Genomic DNA, 25810 nt, shown 5'->3' with positions numbered 1-25810 from the left:
GAGAGGCCTGGTCGATTGTTTCTTAGCTAGAGATACGTGTCATCCTGTACGCGGCTGGAGAAATTTCGCATAAATTATTCTGATGAGTCTTGGGGCGGGGTTGCGCATAGATTAGGCAAATGAGATGAGGAGGGAGGGGAGGCCGGCTACGAATTAGCCTAAGTTATTAAAGATGGCGGCCGAGCGGAGTCGCTTCCCGATGGACTCGCCGGTCCCTGCCTCTATGTTCGCCCCCGAGCCCAGCTCTCCGGGGGCGGCCAGGGCCGCGGCGGCTGCCGCCCGGCTCCACGGCGGCTTCGACTCGGACTGCAGCGAGGACGGCGAGACGCTCAACGGCGAACCGGAGCTGGACCTCACCAGCAAGGTAGGCCCGGACGCCGGCGCCGGCGCCGAGGGGACCGGGCGCCGAGGGGGACCGGGCGGTGGGGCCGAGCAGTCTCCGGGGCGACGGCAGGGGCGGGAGGGGCCGAGCCCACCCACCTGTAAGTGCGGGACGCGCGGCGGGCTCTCCGGCGAGGGGCGGCTCCGGCGGCCCGCCGCACCGCTGTCCTTCCCCGGCGGCGCCCACCCGGCCTCCCGCCGTCCGGCTCCCGCCGAGATCACAACCCCTCGGCTCCGCCACGTGGAACGCGGGCGCCGGATGCCGGCAGCTACTCGCGCAGTGGTCGTCCTCACGCGGTGCCGCCTCCCCCGAGATCGAGAGTGGCTCTCCCCGTGGACTGTCCACGGCAGCCTAGGGTCGGAGGTGGCTTGGGCAGGGCGCGCGGGAGGATCATGTAGTCCGAGGGGGGAGCAGGGAGGCAGCTGCGGCTCTTCCTGGTGTCGGGAGAGGAAACATTAAGTAGTCGCTCAGTCCGGGAGAGGGACGTCTGAAGAATGTCTACTTTACAAACCCACCCAAAACAGAAGTGAAAAGATGGGCAGTGACCCATCATTTCGCCATTCTGGGAGTGGAACCTTATGTTGTTTGACTGGAATAATGAAGGACGATTTAAATCGTGTCTTCTGAGCTCTTGAGAAGGTGGGCAGGATTTAAGAGCTCATCTTCTGCTTGGCGTTGGGGGTGGGAGGAATAAAAAATTAGGTATAATTTGGGACTGGTGTTTCGAAGGTGCCTAACATTGCTAAAAGAAAGAATGCCAACTTGGGAGTCAGACAGGTCTGGGTTCCCTTTCCTGCCCTGCCAGTTAAAAAGGCTCTGTGACCTTGGGAAAGTTTCTTAACCTCTCAGTTCTCCAGCACCATCATCTTTTTAGTACAGATGCATTGTAAAAATGAGAACTGTATGTAAGAAACCTACTATACTGCCGGTTACATACTACTCAGTAAATGTTTGAAGTGAACTGAATAAAGTGATAATTCCCTGTGCAGATTAAATAGCAGCTGATGCAAGATAGAACACCGATACCACCTCCTACCTGTTGTTGAATACTTACAGTAGAGAAGTTTAACGACTTTTGAAAACATTTGTGACTTTCTAGTCTGTGGTGGCAAAATTGCATGAAACTTGATCCAAACAGGAGAGAACTTTACCTTGCAGCTAACTGATCTCTCCCTCTAGTCTCTGCTGAGCACTTAGAAGCTGGTACTGCACCTTGTCACAGTGGTTCTGTCTGGTGCCTCTAATGCCATAACGAGGCTGGCCAAGTTCAGAGAGAGGATGGTCAGGGGAAATGTGTGAGGTAATGGGACACGATGCACAGGACCCAGCACCCAGGTTCAAAGTATAAGCTCTGATGAGTCAACTCAGGAAATTGTAAGAGATACACTTGACTCAAGCAGATGAGCTAGATGTCAATTCATGGCCAAGGTGCTGAAGAAACCTGAAAACAGTGGGAAATTGCAGGGCAGAGTTGCAGAGAGTAGTACCTTTATTTCCTGACCAACTTATTTAATGTTCCAGGATAGGGAAGTGTTGCTTCATCACGTAGCTGGGGAAGTCCTTCTCAGTATTTTAAAGTTGAGAAGCTATATGTAGATTAATACTGATGATATTGAAAAGAAAAACTGATGTGAAGGGAGAGAATAGATGGGTTGAACAGATTGATTCCTGAGGAAAAGATTAGAAGCTATAAGTTTATATACTTGCTACAGTTAAATGTGGGGATGGACATAAGGCTCTGAGAGCTTCCAAAAGGAGAAACAATTAGTGAACTGTGGTGGCTAGTTTCATCCAGGAAGATTTTTCTAGGATGATTGGGTGAAGAAAATTGTAATTACCACTTATTGAGCTGTGGACTGGATGCTTTACATGTTATCTTATTTGGTCTTTACAGTGGCCTTAGGATGTAGGTAGTAGTATCTCCATTTTGTAGATTAAAAAACTGAGACTCAGAGGTTAAGTTCTTTGTCCAAGGTCACACATGAGTGGTTAGAGAATGGGATCTGACATGCCTGTTGGTAAATGGCCTCCTCAGATAAGTGGTTGATATTTTAGTGTTATTGGCAGAAAGTCGCAAAATGACGGTGCTAATACCCATCTTAGGGGTAATGTGTTTTGTTGATAAAGATGAGTCTTGCAGCAGTTTTTACTGCCGATTCCTAAATAATCGAGATAGCCAAGGCAAGTTGGAACAGACTTCTTATGTTATTATGGGAACCACTGGCCTTGGATGGAGGGCATGGCAGTATATGAGATCTCTGTCCTGTGAGTTGCAAGCTGCAGGTAGAAGACTTTAGCATGTAGGTGTAAAGCACTACTCATTAATTTCTACCTACAATGCCAGATTCTCGGTCATTGTGGTCCTGCCTCTCCCGTTAAGCAGCAGGAGGCAGGCTGCTCACACCCTCTTTTCTGTGGGTTGTGGTTCAGACATACTCATTTCAGTACTTCATATAACTCAACTCTCATAAGGCCTTGGGCTCAAAGGCTATTTAAGGAGAGGCAGAGAGGGCATGAGAGGGCTGCACAGCTGTTTTAGATCAGGGTGCTGTGGGGTTTGGTCAGGGTCTTTGGTCAGGCTCTTGATCTGCTTTGGCTGTGGTGTTCTTCTAGTAAGTGTGGTCCTAAGGCTGTTGGTTTCTCTTCTAGCTGATTCTAGTGAGCCCTACATCAGAGCAGTATGACAGCCTACTTCGGCAAATGTGGGAGAGGATGGACGAGGGATGCGGAGAGACCATATATGTCATTGGGCAGGGATCAGGTGAGCATAGTTTTCCTTTCACTTTACTATTTTAAAAATTCACTTTCCAAGCGGTTTTACAGATGCTGCTTTTCTACCGCCAGTACTCTACATTTGCATAAGAGGAGATGAAGCACAAAGCAAGGAAACTTCTTGTCCGAGGTAATAGAGTAAGTCACAGTTAGTTCTAGAATTAAGCCTTCCTTAGGCAGCTCTAGGTCTTCCCCTCCAAGCCCGATTTACAGATCCCACTGCTACTTATTGCCTGCTTAGCAGAGAACCCCTGTGATACTTCTTGATGTCAGCAAGGAAAGGACATCCAGAATTCCTCTCTTCAGCAAGGCTGCCTTGCCCTGGACCATACTGACCATTCGGTGGGGATAGCTGTGATAACAGAGGTCCTCTTTTCTCCCTGTGAGATCCCATCAGACATCTAGGCTTGTTGCCATTCTGGAAGGGACTTGTTATTGTCCTCCAAACCCCTTATTCCATTGTAATGGGGCCCATTGTTTTAGAGGAAGGCAGCCCCCATGACAGAATCCCAGATTATATCCTGGGCTTTTTTCCCCCTGGTCATTCCTAGTTTATATCCTCAATACAAAGCCCGCTTACTCTCATCTTCATTAAGACATTATCTTTGCTGAAATGGCAGCTGGACTTGTTCAATAATTATGAATTTAGCCTGTACCAGATCTTGTCTCTGTCATCTTTACAAGAAGCCTAAGTAGGCCTCGATGCATCATTAAGGGACTAGTTCTCTTTTCTGAATGTAGGTTTTGTAAAGGCAGGTAATAATTCTTTTGTACTTTGAGTCTAAGATGGAGGAAATCTCAAAATCAGTCTTAAACTATTTGACAGATATCTATGAAGTATCTTAGAAGGTCTTGATACTGTTGCAAAGCACTTTTAGATACTTAAAATCTGGTCTCTGTCCCAAGAAGGAGAGATGGCATATACATAGTTAACCTCAGTAGAAAACAATATTTGGAAATGCTGCAAGAATGACACAAGGAAGAAGGGTTTGATCTCCAAATACTGCTCTGCTTTCCTTTGAAATGTTTCTCATATCTATCCTTTCCTTTCTGTATTTACTGCCACCTCCCCAGTTTTAGGTGTTACCACCTTAAAGAAGGCATGGTCAGAGAGATAGGCAAACCAAGAGGTTCTGTCAAGAAAGAGAGGGAGTTGGCCAGCATTGTCAGGTGTTACAGAGACAGCAGGGAGAGTCAGGTTCAGAAAAAGCCATTCCATTTGGTGACTAGGGGGATCATTGGTAGCCTTTTGAAAGCTTTTGTGTCAGGTGCACATCTGGCCCGCTGTAATAGGATGAACCACTCAAAGGTCACCTCAAGCTTATAGAACTGAAGAAACCACATCTAGATCAGTTCTGACAAGTGTTGGGACTGTTCTTTGAAGACCTAGATTCTTAAAGCCCCCACTCTTTGCTTATGCTTTAATGTGGACTCTTAGTGAGCTTTACCGTACCTCGGTGGCTCACAGTTCATTAACCCCCCCCCCCCCCCCCCCCCGTGGCACAGCATAAGAAGATGTCAGACGTTCATTAGCACGTATTTTACACACCCAAGCGTTATCTTTGCATCTACCAATTGGATGCTATTAGATGCATAGTGACTGCTTCCTGCTGGAATTCTTTAGGGGCAGAAAGAGATTGTAATTAGTTAAACAAGTTGCAGATCAAGCAGAAGACTAAGAGAGATGCGAGGCCCCCAGGGTCAGCTTCATCCCTGACTTTCTGTGTGTGCTTGGTGCTTGCCCTCTGTTTGACGCTTCCTTCGTCTATGAAATCGGGCGGATGGTACCACCACTGCCCCCACAACCTGAGGCAAGTTTTGTAGGGATAAATTAGACTTTAAAAAAATTCGAAGCAGGGTGGAGGAATGTGCTCTTTAAGTATACATTCGTTTTTTCTTTTTTTCTTTTTTTGGCCACGCCGCGCAGCATGTAGAATCTTAGTTCCCCGACCAGAGATTGAACCCGCACCCCTTGCGTTGGAAGCACAGAGTCTTAACCACTGGACCACCAGGGAAGTCCCTAAGCATACATTCTTAAGTTAAGGTTGATATTTTAAAAGGAGGCAATGTGACCTAGTAGTTAGCTCAGGGTCTGGAACCTGGTGGGTCTAAGTTTGCCTACTGGTTCTTTTCCTTGTCTTAAAATGGGGATAATAATAGAATCTAGTCCATGGTGGCATGGTAAAGATTAACACTTGGCATATAGTAAGCATTATATAAATGTTAGCTAGTATTAATAGTTGCAGTAGTAATTTTCTAAGGGTTCCAGGTTATAGTTGATTTACCATGAGATTTCTTTCAAAAAGAACCTTGTTCATTCCTCAAATATTAAATCATGACTTTCTAAGACCCAGGTACTGCACTAAAAGTTCAGGGAGCATGGGAGGAGTGTTACATCTTTGTGGGAGGGTCAGAAAAGACTTAAAAGTCTTTCCAAAGGAGGAGGTGCCCCTTCAGTGAATTCTAAAGGATGAGTAGGAGTTTTCTAGGTGAGTGGAGGCAGTAGTGAGTGAGCAGAGAAAGCCACAGGCACAGAGGCATGGAGGCATTGGTGAGTGTGGAGTATTTGGCGGACCAGGAGTGATTCAGTAAAGTAGGAAATGTAGAATGTGAGATTGGGAGTGTCAGGAGGGGAGACTGGACAGGTACTCAGGGCCCAGATCTGAGGGTCTTTGAATGCCATACCAAAGCGTTTAGACTTTTATCCTGAAAGTCTGGGGAGCCTTTGCAGCATGTTGAGCAGGAGAGTACATATAGGAAAGGTAAGTCAGTGGCAGGACCGAGATCTGATTAGGTTCCTGCATGGCTGAATATGTGGCCTTTAGTAATTGGACCTCTGCGGCTTTTCTCCTTGGCCTTTGTTTCCACTCCTACAGAGTGAGGAGTACAGAGCGTGCTGGAGAAGGGTAATGTGACCGGGTGCATTTCTGGAAATCCTGGATGGATGAGGTGACACTGGTGATTGCCTGCTGGTGTGGGGTAGGATCTGAAAGCTTTGCTTCTCATTGTACCAGAAGCAGGAAAGTTTGGATAGAATTTGGGGGTCTGGCAAGAATGGCAGGGCTAGCTGGCCTTCTCTTAGGGATGCTTCCGAGTCCTTCTCTCACCCAGAATATTTCCAGAGCTCAGTTGGCCATGCATTTAGAAACTCCTTGCAGGACTTCCCTGGCGGTCCAGTGGTTAAGACTCCGTGCTTCCACTGCAGGGGGCATGGGTCCGATCCCTGGTTGGGGAATTAAGATCCTGCGTGCCATGCGGTGCAGCCAAAAAAAGAAAAAGGAAAAGAAACTCCTTGGCTCAACTGCATCCTCTTTGTTCATTTGTTTTACATTTTACAAACATTTGAGGAGTTGGTGTAGGAAAGGCACCCCTCGTGGAGCGTCCAGGAATGTTTGAGATATGGTCCTTGTCCTCGAGATGCTTGTGTATAACAGGGGAAGACACGCATCCAGAACACTGTTCCATGGTAAACTTCATAAGGGAGCAGAATGGGTAGGATTTGGACAAGTGGAGATGCGCTGATTGGCTTTCTAGGGCGGGAAATACGTGAGCAAAGGTACAGAGCTAGAGAAGTGCAGAGGCATGGAGGGATGGTGACGGGCCACCTGCACTGGAACAAAGCTTAGAAGGCGAGGACGGGGGAGGGGGATGGAAGCCTCTGAGGAATTGGAACTGAGCGCTGCTGGGCCTGGGGAGCCCTTCCAAGGCTTTGACTCAGAAGTGACAACGTCAGAGCTGTGCATTGTTTAGGACTGTGAGCTTGTATGTCTATGCAGGATGGGTTGGAGGAAACAGAGACTGGATTTGCTAAGACCAGCTAGGGATCTCTTGTGGCCATTCAGGTAGAATAACGGCCTGAATCAGGCTGGTGGCATTGGATTGGCAAAAAGAGGAGAGCAGGGACAAGGAAAGGAGCAGGACTGGAGTGATGAGTGTTAAGCTGGGGTGACTGGAAGGATAGTGGTGTCATCAGAAATAGGTAAGGCAAGAGGAGGAACTGGTCTGGCACTAAGAGGAGCCCTTGCCAAGGAAAAGGCTCTAGGTTTGGGATCAGGAGACCCAAGCTCACACGGCCCCTCTGCTCCCTCCCAGCTCAGAGACCTCTGGGTTCTGTTTCCCCACTGTTAAATGGGAACAGTAATGCCTAACTCATGGGGTTGCAGGGAGGACTAAAATGCTTTATTAATGGTGTTAGTTTTTGTGCTGTTGTTTAAAAAGGGTGTGGATGGAGCTCTGGGAAGAGTGGCTAGATATGAATGTTTTCATAGTTTTCAAAGTGACAGTTGAACCCATAGAATGAGACGGCCAAGGGGAATGTTTCAAGGATAGAGAAGAAGGCCACTGACTGACTACTGGAAAAGACTGGCATTTGGGGACAGCAGCAGGAATAGCCAGCAGAGGAGACAGAAGGAAGACCCAGAGGGCCGGGAGGTGAATCAGAAGAGTTTGGGTTATAGGCAAGCAGGGTGGGAATGAAGTGCCTCAGTAAACAAAGGGACAGTTGCCAGCAGTGTTGACTGTGAAGGGGTCAAGGAAAGGGCATTGGATGAGTGGGCAGAACGCCACTGATGACTTGAAAACCAGTTTTTTCCAGAGTCATCAGATCAGTGAGAAGGTGGTGAGGAAATAAAGTCAACAAGTGTCCATTACTCTGGAGATGCTTGGAGGAGATGGTAGCTCAGTAGATAAGCTGGGGCAAGGGAAGAGGGGTTGGGTCTCCTTTAGTTTAGGAAAGCCTTGAGCTTGTTTGTATGGGGAAGAAGTGGAACGGGGTGAGAGATGGTGCTGCAGGGTCTTTGGAGGCAGAAGAGAGGTTGGGCACGTGAGCCCAGGGAAGGAGAGGAGCGCTCCCAGGAGACAGCTGGAGGAGAAGCTGAGGAGCTACTGCGGGAATGAAATGTGACACCACGTGGACAGTACCTGACCGGGACTGTCATACAGTAGGCATTCAGTAAATTAGTGGTTGATTGGTCCATCCTTCCTCATCCAAAGCTCAGACTCATTTTTTCCAGCTACTTGCTGGACATTTCACCTGAGCCACCTCTGTTAAAATCTGTCCCTAAACTCATTCTTAAATTCTCTCTCCATTTTCCTTTGACTCCTGTCATTATCTCTTGCCTGGATTATTAGAATTACTTCCTAACTGGGCTCCCCGTTTCTGGTCTCTCGCTTGCCAGCGCTCACTTTACACTGCTGCTCAAGAGATCTTTCTGTCCCACAGCGATCTGATCTTGTTACTCCCCTGTGTAACCCCGAGGCTTCCCACCCTGGTACATATGTGTTTTGCTGCTGTGTGATGTTCGTCTGCCTAACTGTTTCTGCCTCTCATGTGGTCTCCCGCCACTTGACATCCTGCTCCCCAACGCGCCGAGCTGCTTACTGGTCCCTGGACGTGCCGTGATCTGCCGTGCTCCATGCTTTGCTCTGCTGCCTAGGATGTCTTTCCTCCTTTCTCCGCAGGCCCATTTTTCATGTTTGGAGATGCAGCTTGGAGTCAGCACCCTGCAAAGCTGTCCTCAGCTTCCCCAGGCAATGCTAGTTGCTCATGCTTTACATTTTCTTTGTACAGTTCTGTAGTAAAGCACTCAAGCTGTATTGCAGTTAATTAATTTCCTGTCTCTCCCGCTGGGCTGTGAGCTCGCTAAGGGCACCTGTATTCCCAGTACCCAGCATGAGACTTGGCATAAAACCTAGGAGAGTCTCAGTGATTACTGTTGAATGAATTAATGAATGCCCTGCTTAATGGGGAAGCCTGTTATTTATTAACTTTACTTGTGCCCAAGTTTTTGAAGTATCTGGTAGAGAGAGCCATGTTCTTCAGTGCCCAGGGTGGGACCTTGGTTAGGGGTGGCCGACTGGCAGACTTGATGGCAGGCTGACGTCTGGGGTCTTGTCACCAGATGGGACTGAGTACGGGTTGAGTGAAGCTGACATGGAGGCCTCCTACGCCACAGTGAAGAGCATGGCAGAACAAATAGAGGCTGATGTCATCCTCCTCCGGGAACGCCAAGAAGCTGGGGGCCGTGTGCGCGATTACCTGGTCCGGAAACGAGTAGGAGACAATGACTTCCTGGAAGTCAGGTGAGGAGGCTTCAGAACCTTCAGCTCCAGGTCCCCTGAAGCATGACCTTGGGGTCTAGGGCTTCACAGAGAATGGTGATTGAGCCTTTGACACCTGGCGTGTCGGCTACACCCTTTCGCTTCCTGAGGCATGGAAAGAGTGTCCAGAGACACCATAGCTCCATTCTCTGTTTCTGCACTTCCTCATCCCTAAATATTTCCCTTTGGAAAGAGTGGGAGAGAGGCCAACCATATGTTCTGTGGCCATTTTGTGGGCTGCATTTGCTTTCCCATCAGGCCGGGAGGCTTGAAACCAGGGTAATGGAGGAGAGCATTTTGTACCTCTCTTGGCTTTAGGGCTTTTGTCTGGCAGCTTTGGGAAAGCTAGTGGAAGTTAAGGGAGAAAGTCATTGTGGTGGGAACTCAGTTCCTCCGGAATAACTTTCTACTCCCTGGATACAGCTCCAGGAGCATTCCTAATGTGCTCATCCATGAATAGATGGAGCAGAGAGCTGGAGAGGCTCGGGCGTGAGCCCGTCCTTACGGATCCGGCTGCCGAGGTTCGCTTCACTCACTCACCAGCTCTCACACAAATGTGTGCGTTTGTGTTCACACAGGGTAGCGGTAGTGGGCAACGTGGATGCCGGCAAAAGCACGCTTCTGGGGGTCCTGACCCACGGGGAGCTGGACAACGGCCGAGGCTTCGCCCGCCAGAAACTCTTCCGCCACAAACATGAGATTGAATCTGGTCGCACCAGCAGTGTGGGCAACGACATTCTGGGCTTTGACAGTGAAGGCAATGTGGTAAACAAGCCAGACAGCCATGGTGGCAGCCTGGAGTGGACAAAGATCTGTGAGAAATCCACTAAGGTGATTACTTTCATCGACTTGGCTGGCCACGAGAAGTACCTGAAGACCACTGTCTTTGGCATGACCGGCCATTTGCCTGACTTCTGCATGCTCATGGTAAGTGAGGCGCTGCTGAGGACGGGGGGCTTCAGCTGGGCTCCTGGGGTGTGGTGATATGCAAGTGTTTGCAATTGTTCTGAGACCGGGGCCTTTTGGTTTAGGGCTTTGAAATTGGATAAGAACGACAAGTTTTGCAGGGGTGCCCAGCCTTCTCAAGGAGTGTACCTTGATCCTTCTCCTAGGTTAGGCCAGGAGGAGATCCTCTAAGCAGAAACCAAGGTGCCATTTGCAGACCTCTCTTAGTTTTCGGAGAGGGGTGGGGAGGGTTTCTCCTGGGGCATTTCTTATTACCTTCAGAAGTATCTCCTCCTGGAGTTGGGCTACTTTGAGATGACACCAGGCAGCACCCTCCGAGATGGGGCGGCCTGGGAAGGAAATGGAGGAGAGCGCAGACAGCCATTGAGGGGCCTGAGAGGTGGCCTCTTCTGAAGCCTGGAACCAGTGTCAACCAGTCCCACAGCTATTTGCTGAGAAGCTTCTGCATGCCTGTCACTGTGCCAGGCCTGAAGACAGAGCAGTGAACAGGCTGTCCCGAGCCCCCACAGAGCTTACAGTCTAGTGGGAATAGATTTTTCAGCAGCTCATCATGTAGGTGAACTGAAAAGGGAAGGGAGCAGAGGCTTCTGGGCTGGATCATGCTTCGAAGCTCGCATTTGGGCCCCTTTGATCTGCCTGGCCAGAGAGTAGGGGTGTGTGAGGCCCACAGCCTTGGTCACAACTTCACAGCTTTCACAGAGAGTGCAAGCGAGCGAGTTTTCCTTTGGCAAAAATCCTTCTCAAAACCCTTCCCCATTTCCCAGTTCCTCCAGCTGCCTGTATTAGTAAGTGTAGTAAATGCCAACATCTGTTCAGAGCAAACTTGATCAAGTTGCCCCACAAACACAGGTTTTCAGGCAAATTCTCCCCAGACCGGAGAGTAAAGAGAAGCAGAGCGTATGTGTGAACACTCTTGTCAGCTCTCTGCCCGAGGTTCTTGCGATCTCAGTGTGGTCTTATCTCCCATATCTTTGAACGTTGCATGTGGGGCCCTTACCGACCTTGACTGGCTAAGGAAAGCCGCTCTACAAAAAGGGGTTTCGAAGGGAGCGCCATAGGGTGTATTTGGGGCTGTTGTTGGGTTGAGATTAAGAAGGGTATAGAAATCAGTTTAACATGAGCGTTTGTCTAACTGAGCTACAGTGATCAAGGTCAATTAACGGACATATCTTCACCCCAGATGAAATGCTATGTATTATCTGACTTCTGGGCCGTGAGCTAAATACTAAAAATTTCTGTGGAAAACAATGAAATATTTCATTATTGTTCCATGGCAATCAGTTTCCAGAAAGACAAAAACAAAAAAACCTTGAAAATATAGAGACAACAGAGAGAGAGAGCATTCTCTTATCCCGCTTGGGAAGAACAAAAGCAGGTCTGGGTTGGTTAGGAAAGGTGGTTGGAGGGAATGGGAAGAATTAGGAGGGAAATGGTGGAGGGGTCTCGGTGTAGGCAAAGGGAACACGCGTGGGACATCTGTGCTGGTGGGGTGGTAGCTCACCTGGGAATCGTAATGATCAGATGAGAGCATCGCTTGAAAACACTGGAATGTATATTTATTTTATTTATTTATTATTTTTGGCTGTGGTGGGTCTTAGTTGCAGCACGCGGGATCTTTCGTTGCGGCGCGCTGACACTTCGTTGCAGCATGCAGGCTTCTCTCTAGTTGTAGCGTGCACGTTTTCTCTCTCTAGTTGTGGCGCGCGGGTTCCAGAGTGCGTGGGCTCTGTAGTTTGCAGCACGTGGGCTGTCTAGTTGAGGCGCACGGGCTCAGTAGTTGTGGCACGCGGGCTTAGTTACCCCGCGGCATGTGGGATCTTAGTTTCCCAACCAGGGATCGAACCTGCGTCCCCTGCCTTCGAAGGGGACTTTACCACCGGACCACCAGGGAAGTCCCTGTGGAATGTATAAAGCCCTGTATAAATAAATATGTCATGGCGATTTTAATTTTAATTTTATTTTGTTTTAGTAAGTAATACATTCATATGGTACAAAAATTAAAAGGTACCAAAGGACTTAAAGCCTCTCTTCCGCCTGTGTTGTTTCCTCCACAGGCAACCAGTACTTCCAGTTTCTTATGTATCCTCTAGAGATATTTTGTAATCACACCAGCATATATGTGTATATTCTCTCCCTCCAATTTCAGACATTCAGAAAAGTTGAAAGAATAGTACAACGAATACCATAAACCCACCACTCAGAGTCAACAATCATTAACATTTTGCCATATTTATCTGTACATGTGATAGATGCATATGTGGAGTTTTTCTATGTGTGTGTGTATGGTTTTTGTTTTCTTTTTGTTTGTTTTTGTTTTTTTGGTTGGTTGGTTTTTTGGCTGTATCATTTGAAGGTAGATTGTATTGTAGACATTGTGACTCTTCACCCCCAAATACTTCAGCACACAGCTCCTAAAATATTTTAGCACACAGTCTCCTACTGTTACTGCAACCAAGAAGATGAACAAGAGTTCCCTAATATCATACAATATCTAGTCTAAAAGTATTTATGTTATCTCAGATGTTCCCCCAAATGTCTTCCAGCTGCTTTTTTCAAACGGTGATCCAATCACCACTCCCTGTGGTAGCATGCTGTATACCACCTTGCTTTTTCCCACTAAAACATATCTTAGAGATTACCCCACATCAGTTAAGAGTTTTCTCTTTCTTTTGTATCGCACACTTGTGCATGTGCTCTAATTTATTTAACCAGCCTTTATGATAACATTTTAAAACATTTATTGTTACAGGAAGGAATGGTAACAGTCGTAACAGCTGCCATTGCTTTTTTTTTAAAATAAATTTATTTATATTTATTTATTTGGCTGCACTGGGTCTTTACTGCCACACACGGGCAGTACTCTTTGTCACGGTGCATGGGCTTCTCATTGCGGTGGCCTCTCTTGTTGCGGAGCACGAGCTCTAGGTGCGCAGGCCTCAGTAGTTGTGGCTCGCGGGCTCCAGAGCGCAGGCTCAGTAGTTGTGGCACCGGGGCCTAGCCGCTCCGCGGCATGTGGGATCTTTCTGGACCAGGGCTCGAACCCGTGTCCCCTGCATTGTCAGGCAGATTCCCAACCACTGCGCCACCAGGGAAGTCCCCGCCATTGCTTGAATACCTAATTCGTGCTAGTTGTGTGCTGGACCTTTGGCATATGTTTGGTCATTTAAACCTAAGTGACCCTCTAAAGTGAATATTATTATCCCCCATTTTATAGATTGCGTAGCTGGGGGCCAGGGATGTTAAACTGAATCCACTTTGATGACTTTGTTTTCCCAGACTGAGTTTGTCTTTTTTATTGTTTCGAAGTCTCCTCAGATTTTGATAGCCCACACTGTTAAATTGGAGGTTAAAGCAATCTGTGCCCAGCCCAGCTTTCATCTACAGCCATTTTGTTTCTGGCCTAAGACTTGTGCCGCCTGTGTCCTGTCCTGATGGTGGCCTCAGAGATGGGAGTTCTCTCTTACCTCAGCCTTCTTTGAGCCCCTGTGCCCACCCGGCAGCAATCTCTGTCTCCCGTGTCCTGACGGTTCTTTCTGTGTCGGGGCAGGTGGGCAGCAATGCTGGCATCGTGGGGATGACAAAGGAGCACCTGGGCTTGGCATTGGCACTCAATGTGCCTGTCTTTGTGGTGGTCACCAAGATTGACATGTGTCCTGCCAACATCCTGCAAGGTAAGTGAAGCCAACGGCCAGTAGCAGTCTCTCTGTTTGGGGCAGTCACGCACTGTGGCTCCTTGGGGATCTGCTACCCGGAATTTTCTGTTTCCTTGTATCGTGCTTAGACCTTGGCCTGAATGTCCATCAACCCAGAATCTTTTGCTTTCTCCCTGCTTGCCTCTTGGTCTGAGCACAGCTTAGAGTTATCTCCTGCTCATTGTTCCTTCTGGTTACAAATTCAGGGTCCTTGAAATCCCTAATCTGGCATCTCTTTTCAGATGGTTCCAGGCAGAAGGGGTTGGGTTTTACCATCTAAGCTGGACATACATGGAGACATTTGGGCAGAGAGTCTGATTACCTTTTACCACCAAAGGTTTCAAAACAGTGTTGCAAGACTAAGCTTTCATGCATTTCTCCCCCGTTGCTAAAGGTGGTGGAAGAGAAGTGAAGACGTATCCTTTTGGAGGGCCTCCTAAGGGCTTCTACAGGTGTCTAAATGTCCTAGAGATCCTTTTGTCAGATGAACTTTTTTTCCAGGAAGCAGGGCATTCTAGGAACAACATTGTCCTTCTGGTGGACTCCCAAATCACTTGCTTATAGGAGGCGGGTCTTCTAGAGACTCTGGAGAAACCTGACAGGTTTCAGACTTATAACCTTAGCGGACAGTCCCCATCTGTATTCTCCTTCTGCTCTAGCAAGCACTTACCCACCCAAAGTTTTGATGCTCCTTTTGCTTCTCCAGGCATTATGGCATTTAACACTGTCCATCTGTTTGTCTCCTGCTTGCATCAGTAATGAGTGGACCTGTCTTGCCCCAGAAGCCTGGCCAAAGAGAAGGCTATGTTCCCCTAATTTTGTTCCATTTTACCCTTTAAGAAACCCTGAAGCTGTTACAGCGCCTGCTGAAGTCGCCCGGCTGCCGCAAGATCCCCGTGTTGGTGCAGAGCAAGGATGATGTGATCGTTACAGCCTCCAACTTCAGCTCTGAGAGGTAATGGGTACGGAGCATTCACTTCCTCCTTTTATTTATTTATGTATTTTTAAATATTTATTTATTTATTTGGCTGCGCCTGGTCTTAGTTGTGGCACGTGGGATCTTCATTGTGGTATGCGGGATCTTTTAGTGGTGGCATGCGAACTCTTCAGTTGCAGCATGTGGGATCTAGTTCCCTGACCAGGGATCGAACCCGGCCCTCCTGCACTGGGTGCATGAAGTCTTAGCCACTGGACCACCAGGGAAGTCCTGGGAGCATTCACTTCTGCACAGGCAGAGAGATTGGTTGAAATAGAAGATTCTGCTCTCAGCAGTGTTGCTCGGGGGCTGTATCAGGTGACCCAGATTCTGAGGTGCTGGTCTCACTGAGGTTGGAATCCCAGCTGAGATTTCAGTGTCCTTATCTGTGAAATGGGAATAATATTACCTTCTTCATAGGGCTCTTGTAAGTGCTGGAAATGATGTACGTAAAGCACTTAGCACTGTGCCTGGCTGCTGTGTGATAGATACACAGCCATTTTTAGAATGGTTATTATTAATTTTTTTTTTTAATTTTTTTAATTTTTGGCTGCATTGGGTCTTTGTTGCTGCGCACAGGCTTTCTCTAGTTGTGGCGCGCGGGGGCTACTCTTTGTTGCGGTGCGTGGGCTTCTCATCGCGGTGGCTTCTCTTGTGGAGCAGAGGCTCTAGGCGCGCGGGCTTCAGTAGTTGTGGCACATGGGCTCTAGAGCGCAGGCTCAGTAGTTGTGGCGCACGGGCTTAGTTGCTCCGCGGCATGTGGGATCTTCCCGGACCAGGGCTCAAACCCGGGTCCCCTGCATTGGCAGGCGGATTCTTAACCGCTGTGCCACCAGGGAAGTCCTATTATTAATTTTTTTACACGGTTGTTTCTCAAAAGCTCTCTAATCACAGATCAGTTTTGGCATTTACTCATTAGCGTGTCCTTTGATTCCATAAATTTTTTTTTTTTTGGCTGTGCCGCGCAGCTTGTAGGATGCTAGTTCCCTGACCAGGGATCGAACCTGGGCCCTCAGCAGTGAAAGCGCTGAGTCCTAACCACTGGACCGCCAGGGAATTCCCTGATTCCATAAATATTTATTGGATGTTTGTTCCGTGCTGGGCTTTTCATCTAGGCATTGAGGAGTCAGAGTTGACTTGGGCATAGTCCTTGTTCTCAAGGTGGTCGACTCCTTGGTCAGAGATAATCTCTTGATAATAGTAAATTTTGTTAACACTGCTCCTTCTCCCAGAGTCTTGGGGCTGCTTAAGTACAGGATCCGGAGCAGCCTGACATTGTGGCCTGTGTCTCTGCCCTGACGCTGTCTTCAGTACCAACAGTTGGCCAGCAGAGGGGGTACGTTTCAGTCGACCCCATTTCAATTCATTCATTTTGTTGAGTGCCTATTCTGTGCAGTCCCTATTCTAGGAGCTGTGGGAAATATATAATTCCTAATCTTGAGGAGTTTGATTAATCGTGAATAGGAGATATAGAGGCCATTCAGATGACAGACAGAAAATCAGATGTAGTCACGTGTAACAGAGACAAAAGGTTCTCCCAAGACATACAGATAGCCAATAGGCACATGCAGTGTTGCTCAACATCGTTAGTTATTAGAGAAATGCAAATCCAAAGTACATGAGGTACCACCTCACACCAGTCAGAATGGCCATCATTAAAAAGTCTACGAATAAATGCTGGAGAGGGTGTGGAGAAACAGGAGCCCTCTTACACTGTTTGTGGGAATGTAAATTGGTGCAGCCACTATGGAAAACAGTTCCTCAAAAAACTAAAAATAGGGACTTCTCTGGTGGTGCAGTGGTTAAGAATCTGCCTGCCAGTGCAGGGGACACGGGTTCGAGCCCTGGTCCTGGAAGATCCCACATGCTGCGGAGCAGCTAAGCCCGTGCACCACAACTACTGAGCCCGCGTGCCACAACTACGGAAGGCTGCACACCTAGAGCCCATGCTCCACAACAAAGAGAAGCCACCTCAATGAGAAGCCTGCGCACCGCAACAAAGAGTAGCCCCTGCTCACCGCAACTAGAGAAAGCCTGTGCACAGCAACGAAGACCCAGTGCAGCCAAAAAATTAATTTAAAAGAACAAACTAAAAATAGAGTTGCCATATGATCCAGTAATCCCACTCCCGGGCATATACCCAGACAAAACTATAATTCTAAAAGATACACGCACTCCTATATTCATAGCACTATTTACAGTAGCCAAGACATGGAAACAACCTAAATGTCCATCAACAGATGAATGGATAAATAAGATATGGTATATATATACAATGGAATATTACTCAGCCATAAAAAAAGAACGAAATAATGCCATTTGCAGGAACATGGATGGACCTAGAGATTATCATACTAAGCGAAGTAAGTCGGAAAGAAAGACAAATACCATATGATATCACTTATATGTGAAATTTAAAATACAGTACAAATCAACATATCTATGAAGCATAAACAAACTCACGGACATAGAGAACAGACTGTGGTTGCTGAGGGGGAGTAGGGGAGGGAAGGAGTGGGAGTTTGGGATTAGCAGAGGCAAATTACTATATATAGGACGGATAAACAACAAGGTCCTATTGTATAGCATAGGGCACTATATTCAATATCTTGTGACAGGGCTTCTCTGGTGGCACAGTGGTTAAGAATCCACCTGCCAATGCAGGGGACATGGGTTCGAGCCCTGCTCCGGGAAGATCCCACATGCTGCGGAGCAACTAAGCCCGTGTGCCACAACTACTGAGCCTGCACTCTAGAGCATGCTCTGCAACGAGAAGCCACCACAATGAGAAGCCCACGCACCGCAACGAAGAGTAGTCCCCGCTCTCTGCAACTAGAGAAAGGCCACGCACAGCAACGAAGACCCAATGCAGCCAAAAATAAATAAACTAAAAAAAAAAAAAAAATCCTGTGACAAACCATAATGGAAAAGAATATGAAAAAGAATATATATATGTGTATAACTGAGTCACTTTGCTGTATAGCAGAAATTAACATTGTAAATCAACTATACTTCAATAAAATTTACCAAAAAAAAATAAGGTTCTTTGAAAACTCAGAGGGAATGAAGAGTGCCCATCTGGGAAGGATTCCCTGGAAGAGGCGGCGCTGGAAATGGGCTCTGAAGGATGAGAGGACTTGGTAGTTGGATAAGAGGGAAGGAATTCAGGCGGGAGGATCAGAGTGAACAAGTACATGGGAACAAAAAGGTACCGAGGTCTTAGGAGAAAGGAGGGAGTGTTCTGTGGTCTGGCTGGAATATAGGAATTTGAGAGAAATAAACTGGCAGAGATGTTGGGAGGAGGGATTCCGGCTGTCTTTTCTGCAGTGGAAAGTTGGTTAAGGTTTTAAGGATGTGTGTGCTTTAGGAAGAAGAGGCAGTCGTGATCGCTCGAAATAGGGTAGTCGTACCGAGACAGAGAGGAGGGGACAGGTTTCAGAGACAAAGCTAAATAGGAGGAGGAGGCCTCAGAGCAGGTCTGGACAGAAGTAGGTGGGCTGGGCAGAGGACCTGGGAGGCCAGTGAAGGGGTGGTGCGACCCTTAGCAGCAGCGGCCGTTCCAGGAGCCCTCCTGCTGCTCATCCCCTATCAGGCGGGAGTTCGCCACCTGAGCACCTTTCCTCCTCTCTCTCCACCCCCCCCCGCCAACTTAGGATGTGCCCGATATTCCAGATCTCCAACGTTACAGGCGAGAACCTAGATCTGCTGAAGATGTTCCTCAACCTGCTGTCGCCTCGCACCAGTTACCGGGAGGAGGAGCCCGCTGAGTTTCAGATTGACGACACCTACTCTGTCCCGGTGAGTGGGTTCTGGTGGACTGAGCAAGGTGGGAGGCTGAGTGGCGCTTCCCGCAGGGGTGCCGGGGCAAGTCTGTAGTGCCAGTGGACTTACTGGGCCGGGGTCTTGTCTGCAGGGTGTGGGAACAGTGGTGTCGGGGACAACGCTGCGGGGCCTGATCAAGCTGAATGACACGCTGCTGCTGGGCCCAGATCCTTTGGGTAACTTCCTGTCCATTGCTGTCAAATCGATCCATCGCAAGCGCATGCCTGTCAAGGAGGTGCGGGGGGGCCAGACGGCCTCCTTCGCACTGAAGAAGGTGAGTGTTGATAAAACCACGAACTCCCCTCGGGCTCCGTGTTATGCTAGGCTCTGGGTCATCTCCAGTCCTCACAGCCGCTCTGCAAGGCAGGGATTACTGACCTCACTTTTACAGATGAGGAAACTGAGGCTCAGGAGAGCCTGAGTGACTTGCCCAGCATTCGGGGAGAACACCGGGACTTGAACCTAGGCCTGCCGGCCTCCTGAGCTCTGTTCCTCCACCTGGTACCCTGAGCTCGGTGAGGTCAGCTGGGAGCCTTCCTGCTCTTCCTTCTTGCTGGGGTCCTTCTACACGGGGCTCTTCAGTCCATGCCAGATCCTCTTGCCATTCAGCTTTCAGTCCCCTGGGGATCGGGGTCAGTGCTAGCTCCTGGGTCATTTGCACCAGCCAAATTAACCAGCAAAGCCGGGTTTTCTATATACTTCCCAACAGCCAGACCATGCTCGCCCTATTTCTCCTACTTGAGTGCTTGCCTGCCTTTGCCCTCTCGCCACCCACTTAATTCTGACCCGTCTTGCAAGTCCTGGCTAAAATGCCACTTTCTGTATGAAGTCTTTCCTGACCCCCCAATAGCAGTGTTGAGGCTTCCCATGTAGCACTAAAGAAGGCCTGTGGTCCAGTGCAGTGAGAGGTCAAGGCCAAGTTGGGGTGGTGGCAGTTCCCAGGAGTCCTGGTCCTCTGTGACCAGGGGGTGAGGCCAGAAGGCATTGTTGTCCCTGAGGTCTGGGATTCTCTCTCATTCAGATCAAGCGCTCGTCCATCCGGAAGGGCATGGTGATGGTTTCTCCACGCTTGAATCCCCAAGCATCCTGGGAGTTCGAGGCCGAGATCCTCGTCCTTCACCACCCCACCACAATCAGCCCGCGGTACCAGGCCATGGGTAGGTGTCTAAAGGCACTGCCAGCCTGAAGCCCCCTGCTCTATCTCCCCCTACAGTGTGCTCCAGCAACCCAAACCCCAAAGTTCCGGCTGCAGCCAAGAGTCAGGTCGCTGCCCTGTTCAGTGATGCCGTCCCCTCCGTTCCACCCACGAGCTGCGGCTTGTGGTTTATTCATTCTTGCAAACACTAACCAAGCACCAGCTCGGTGCTGGGCTCTGGAGACCCAGACCTGCCCTCAAGGACCTCACACTCAGTCCTTCAGCAGACATCTACCAAGTGCTGCAGTGTGCCAGGCGGTGTTGCCAAGGTGCTGGGGACAAAGACAAGATGGGCAAGGGCCCTGCCATCAAGAAGCCCACAGTCCAGAGAAGGCACTCCCGCAAACAGAGTGCCCTGTGTTCAGGAACTAGGGACAAGTGGGTCCGGGGACAAGCGGGGTCTAACTGGAGGGAAAAGTGGGAGAACGTGAGGCAGGCTCAGTCCAAGAACGGGCCTCCAGTCGCTTAGCCTCACTCTGCCCTTTGAGGTCTTCAGCCTGCCGCAGCTCGAGCTTGTGTCGTGCTCTCACCCACTGCCCCCCCTGCCCTGAGGCCCCTGCGTGGCTCAGGCCCCTCCTGACTTGCTGGCCCCCTTGGCAGTGCACTGTGGGAGCATCAGGCAGACAGCAACCATCCTGAGCATGGACAAGGACTGCCTGCGCACCGGGGACAAGGCCACCGTGCACTTCCGCTTCATCAAGACCCCCGAGTACCTGCACATAGACCAGCGGCTGGTGTTCCGGGAGGGCCGCACCAAGGCTGTGGGCACCATCACTAAGGTACGGCCGGGCAGACCACCTTGCCTGCCAGCAAGAAGTACCAGGGGCTGCTCCAGTCTAGACTGTGAGCACAGCACGCTCTCCTCAAGGAGCCCTGTGAAATCTTACTGACTGCCAGGGGCAGAGGCACCAGGCCCTACCTCGGGAGAACTGGAACAGCGCCGAGGTATAGCCTTAGTGCCATCTTCTCTGCTCTCCTGAGAGGTTTCCCTAGACCTCCTGTCTTTCTGAGCTTTGGTAGTGACCATGGAGGAGAGAAGGTGGAGTTGAGGCATGGCAGTCCGTGGTGGGAGAGTGTCTGGGCCTAGCCAGTGTTGGCCTCTGAGATGCTGGGCACAGGCTCCGATGGTCTGGCTGGGGCCGTGCCCTTAGAGCAGTGGGTCCAGTTGGAGTGAGTGCTGGCTAGCAGTGGGGCATGGGCTTGAGCTCTTTGTGTCTTGGAGCCCACCTTATGCCCTCTGCAGACTTCATCCATGGCCTTGAGTAGCGGCACTTGACGGAGTGGTTTGACCCCTGCTCCATACATCCTGGCTGAGATCTTGGAATCAGCCTCAGGCTTGCTTTTCCTCCAGAATGGCCTTCCTTAGGCCCGTCCACGTCACCCTAAGACTGCAGAGTGTGTTGGGGAGTGGGGAGGATCATCCTCGAAGGCCCCCTGGCTTAGGACTGGCTGAGGGTTTGGCAGAAGCTGCCCGCACATGCTGTAATGCCCTTGGGGATGCAGCTGGGCCTATTCGCTGCTTTGTTTGAGATTGAACTTGGGCCATGAGGGAAGGCTCTGAGTCAGTCCTTCCTGGGTGGTAGCTCTTAAGATTTTTGATGGCCACACTCCAAATGTTTCCAGCTCCTGAGACACTCACTTGATCTCTCTGGGAGGCCCAAAATTAAAACTTACCCCAGGCTCTTGTTACAGGGGCAGCAGGAGATAGAGTTGATGCTCTGGGCAGGCTGGACCCCAGCCTGGGAGCTGGGCTGAGTAGGAGATGGCTGAGGTTCACAGATTGTCTGTGGGAAGAGCAGCTGGGGCAGGGAACAGGCTGGAACCCTTCTGGGCTGGTCTGAGGCAGGTGAGACATCAGCCCTGGCTGGGGCAGCCCTGGTACGCTGAGCGGAGAGGACATCTCTCCACCCCACTGCCCTGTCATCGCCCTCCTGCCACCCACCTCGCCCAGGCCCAGCCAGGCCACGGAGTGAGAGGTCCCTGAGACCTCAGGGGTGGGGCGGGGGCGGCTGAGCCCAGGTCTCTGCCTGCAGCTCTGTCTCATCCCCCACCCCCTTGGCTCCTGCAGCTCCTCCAGACCACCAACAATTCCCCAATGAACTCCAAGCCCCAGCAGATTAAAATGCAATCGACGAAAAAGGGTCCCCTGCCCAAACGAGAAGAGGGAGGTCCCTCTGGAGGGCCGGCAGTAGGGGCACCCCCAACTGGAGATGAAGCTTGCTCTCTAGCGGCTGCGCAGCCAGCTGCATCCGGCGGTCTCCAGCCACAGGTGAGTGCGCTTCCCAGGCTGGTCCTGGGCCCCTGACGGCCGCGGGCGGGGTGGGGGCGGCGGCGTGGCCGTGGAGGTGACTCATAGGAGAGCGCCGGCAGCCTTCACCAGTCTGCCACGTCTTTGAGTTCCTACATGGGTGTTTCCCACAACTCCAGGTCCCTAAGTGCTATCTAAGTGTGAGCTTTTTGTCTCTCAAGGCAGTGTTTTTCAAACTGAGATGTGGCGTACATGAAATGAACTTAATGGGTCCTGACCAGCACTTAGTTTTAATGAAAGAGAATAGAAAAATGTCAGCATTTCCCTGTCATAATAAGAGTGAGCGTTGTGTGTGTGAGAGTGCACGTGATGTATGTGTGTACTACAGCCCAAACGTCTGAAAGACGCTGCCTTAGAGGGTCCTCCTGGCCCCTTCCCCGACGTGACACTTCCTGCAGGGTAGGTGGTCTTGGGCCCTGTCAGTGTGGCTCTCGCTCGGCACCTCCTGCCAGCACTGTCCCCTGGAGTCCTCTCCTGGTGGCCCTCACGTCGCCCCTTTCCGGCGTCTCTTCGTCCGACTCCTCTTTGGAGGAGGAAGCTTCTGCCTGGGCCTGTCCTTTCTGCTCTCCCTCCTCATCGAGTCTTTCACTGACTCCTTCATTTCTTTTTTCCTCCCGCCTGTCAGCAGTGGCACATGTTAGCTCCTGCTCTCTCTGTGCTTCTCTGAGCGGCTCCTCTCACACCGCGATCACCTGTGACCCACCACCTGCGAGGAAGGCAGGGTGGGCACCGGCTCCCTCGGCGGAGGACGTAGCAGATGGCTGCTCGCTCCTCTCCTGCCCCCGCTTCCCGCTGCCCCTCTGCTGTCCTGTCCTGCCCTGCTCCCGCTGGGCCACTGCTTCTCAAGCTCCTTCTTCTCTCTTTCAGCCCAAGCCCAGCAGCGGGGGCCGGCGACGGGGGGGCCAGCGTCACAAGGTGAAGTCCCAGGGGGCCTGCATGCCTCCCGCCAGCGGCTGCTGAATCTCCCCCAGCCCACCTCCACCACCCAAGGGATCCTCGTTCTCTGGCCACCGCTCCACCAGATGGGCCAGAGCAACTCTGACCACCGCTCGCCCTCCCCCCGGCCGCACCCGGAGCCTCGTCATTCCCCCCGCCCCCGTTTTCCAGGGGGGGTTGTAATTTATAAGCTGAGGAAGGTGGCCAGACTTCTGGAGGACTGACCATCTCCGACCCTCTTCCCCGCCTTCTTCCTCACTCACACCTTTTTTGTACATCTGGGCCCTTAGTTTTTATTCTTTTTATTATCTGTCTATCTAGTGTGTGTGTGGGTGTGTGTGGGCGTGTGAGGTGCAGGAGTACGGCCGCTCAGGGCCTGGCAGTCTTCCTCCTTTCTCCTCCGTGGCTGGCCACCAGCCTCCAGGAGCTGGCTGGCTGCCCGTCTGTCTGTCCGTTCGTGTGTCTCGGTGAGAACCTTTCAGGGCTGTCGGGAGCTGAAGCGCGCCCTCCTTCCCTGTGCTCGCTCTCCAGTGCGCCTGGAGCCCCGCCACAGAGCCGCCTCCGGGCTGAGGGGCGTCCAGGGCAAGTATCTGCTGCTGCCAGAGCAGGGGGCCGTCCTTCTGCGACCTGGGGATCTTAGCAGAGTGGAGAGCGGTGGTTCCCCTTTTCTCTTTCTCCCTCTTGTTTCCCTCAAACCCCAAACAGGTAATGCCAAAAGCTCTTAGGCTGTAACTGTAGACGTGTGGAGGGTGTTGGTGACTGAGTCGTAGGACCCTCCTTTCCTCTCTGACCCTTGCCACTGACCTGAAGACAGCTGTAGCTCTTCTTTCCCCTCGGAGACAATCCTTTGTTTGCCTGGCTGGCTGGGGCGACTCTTCTTCTGCGGAGTCTGCCGAGCTGGGGCTCTCACCTCGCCCTGGGGCCGCCTCCTGCTTGGACTTGGACTCTGATTCTTGTTGGGCCTCAGGGCCCTGATGATCGGGCCTGGGGTCCGCCTGCTCAGGGTCACGGTCAACAGCACCTCCTGTTGGCGGGGGTGCCAGGTGTTCCTCTGAGCCAGGCCGGGACTGGAACCCCTCCTTCCCCACCACGTCGCCCCAGCATGGCTGCTACAGGAGCCCAGCAGTGAAGGGCCTGAGCCCCAGATTTGGAAGCTCCAACTGGGGTACGGGGAGAGCAGGTAGGAGGTAGTAAAAAAGATTCTTCCAGACCCAGCTCAGAGCATTAAGCCCTTTGGAAGAATCATTGCCAGGGGTGGGGGTGGTGTTGCCCAGGCCAGAGATGGCAGCACGGGCCCTGAACCAGCCTGCTCAGAGCTGTGGACTGAAGCCCTCGCTTTAGGGGGGACTGATGGGCAGAGATATGTTCTTTCTCTAGCCTGGGACGCCCATCTGGCTGGGTCCCTCCTCAGCCTCGCCTCCCTTCCATCCCCGACCCTTCGCCGCTGCTCCCCGCTCCTCCCCTCCTGTTTCTAGTTACCACTGACCTGTGGCCAGGGACCGACCAGACCAGCACACAAAATAAAAGTTTGTTCCAAGTTGACGGTGTCCTGTTCCCTGCCCAGCCCCTCCAGGTGGAGGTGCGGCCACGGGGAGCTCCGTTGCTCTGCCTGCCCTAGAGCCCCCGGCTGCGGGCCGGGCCGGGAGGGGCCCAGCTTCTCCTGTCAGGCAGGCATGGCTTCAAAACCCAGACTCCTCCGCCAGCTGTGACGCAGGACAAGTTGCCATCCTCTGAACCTCAGTTTCCTCATCTACAGCAAGAGGTAAATGCCTACATCGGGTTGTTGCGAGGATTCAGCGAGAGAATGTGTGTGAGGCCCTGGTGTGCCCAGCACGTGGGCGGTACCCGGTGAATAATGGTCATCACACTGCTTACCACCCACGCCGGCTCCCACGTCCATAGCAGAGGCCGCAAGCTGGGCACCGGGCTCAAAAGGAGAAAGGTGGCATGGACACGTCTCTGCTGTGTAGCTGGGACTGTGCCAGGCATTTCCCTCGCTTCATGTTCTTTGATGTTCGCAGCTACCACCTATGAGGGAGGTGGTGGTAGTTACGTTTTTCTGGTTAAGGACACTGGAGCTCAGGGGAGCAGTGCCCCCAGCCCCCAGTCACTCCGGTCACCCACTCCAGCGTGTCCTTCAGCCTGGCCTAGTTCCATTGTCTGCTGGCTGTTTCCCTCTTGCGTTTTGACTCTGGTTCTGCTTACAGGGGCCGTTGCCCAGTGGTGCCTTTGTAATAGGAGTTCCAGCGTTGAGCAGCACCCCGTGCTCTCCGTCCCCATGGTGGGTGCTGTGGAATTGGTGTTTCCACAGGACTTGGCCATGGGGGACCTTGGAACAGGCAGAACCACATTTTGTTGGAACTCTCCTGCCGCTGTGAGCATAACCACTTCCTTTACATTTTGAAGCTGTGGCCTCCACCCTGGCCTCTGCCTTCAAACACTCAGGTCAGTCTGATCTCTGTGGTCACCCGGCCCACACCTGCTAGCCAGGGGGCTGACTACAGCATTTTATTGTCGTTAGCTGGGACTACAAAGGTCCCATATGGGCCTCAGCCCTACCAACTATCTATTTGGAACAAAACACCAGCCCTTTTGTTGTTGATGAAGAATAAAGTTGTTAATCCAGTCACCTCAAATGGCAAATCCTGACCCTTTTGTAACG

At 51.1% G+C, this 25810-nt stretch overlaps 1 protein-coding gene across 3 annotated transcripts; it reads left to right on the top strand.

Annotated features, from left to right (window-relative positions):
* Window positions 1-24685, top strand: GTPBP1 (GTP binding protein 1). Of its 3 annotated transcripts, none has more exons than XM_007189066.2 (12): window positions 27-364; window positions 3032-3143; window positions 9055-9235; window positions 9832-10180; window positions 13767-13890; window positions 14752-14866; window positions 18541-18685; window positions 18801-18983; window positions 19731-19866; window positions 20505-20683; window positions 21973-22173; window positions 23080-24685. In XM_007189066.2, exons 1-12 carry the CDS (start codon window positions 173-175, stop codon window positions 23170-23172), a joined length of 2010 nt encoding a protein of 669 aa, XP_007189128.1. In that variant the 5' UTR covers window positions 27-172; the 3' UTR covers window positions 23173-24685. The 3 variants fall into 3 exon arrangements, with proteins under 3 accessions (XP_007189129.1, XP_007189128.1, XP_007189130.1); XM_007189068.2 differs by lacking the exon at window positions 27-364 and adding an exon at window positions 3227-3284; XM_007189067.3 differs by lacking the exons at window positions 21973-22173; window positions 23080-24685 and adding an exon at window positions 21597-21747 and having other exon boundaries at window positions 1-364.
* Window positions 24686-25810: the final 1125 nt, after the last annotated feature.

Source organism: Balaenoptera acutorostrata, chromosome 11 (genome assembly GCF_949987535.1).
Source record: "Balaenoptera acutorostrata chromosome 11, mBalAcu1.1, whole genome shotgun sequence".
Taxonomy (NCBI): domain Eukaryota; kingdom Metazoa; phylum Chordata; class Mammalia; order Artiodactyla; family Balaenopteridae; genus Balaenoptera; species Balaenoptera acutorostrata.
This window is presented reverse-complemented; position numbering and strand designations above follow the sequence as displayed.

Coding starts and splice junctions, on each gene's coding strand:
- GTPBP1 (XM_007189066.2), top strand. CDS start 173: ATGGCGGCCGAGCGGAGTCGCTTCCCGATGGACTCGCCGGTCCCTGCC. Junction 3,144..9,054: donor TGTCATTGGGCAGGGATCAG/GTGAGCATAGTT, acceptor TCTTGTCACCAG/ATGGGACTGAGTACGGGTTG. Junction 9,236..9,831: donor AATGACTTCCTGGAAGTCAG/GTGAGGAGGCTT, acceptor GTGTTCACACAG/GGTAGCGGTAGTGGGCAACG.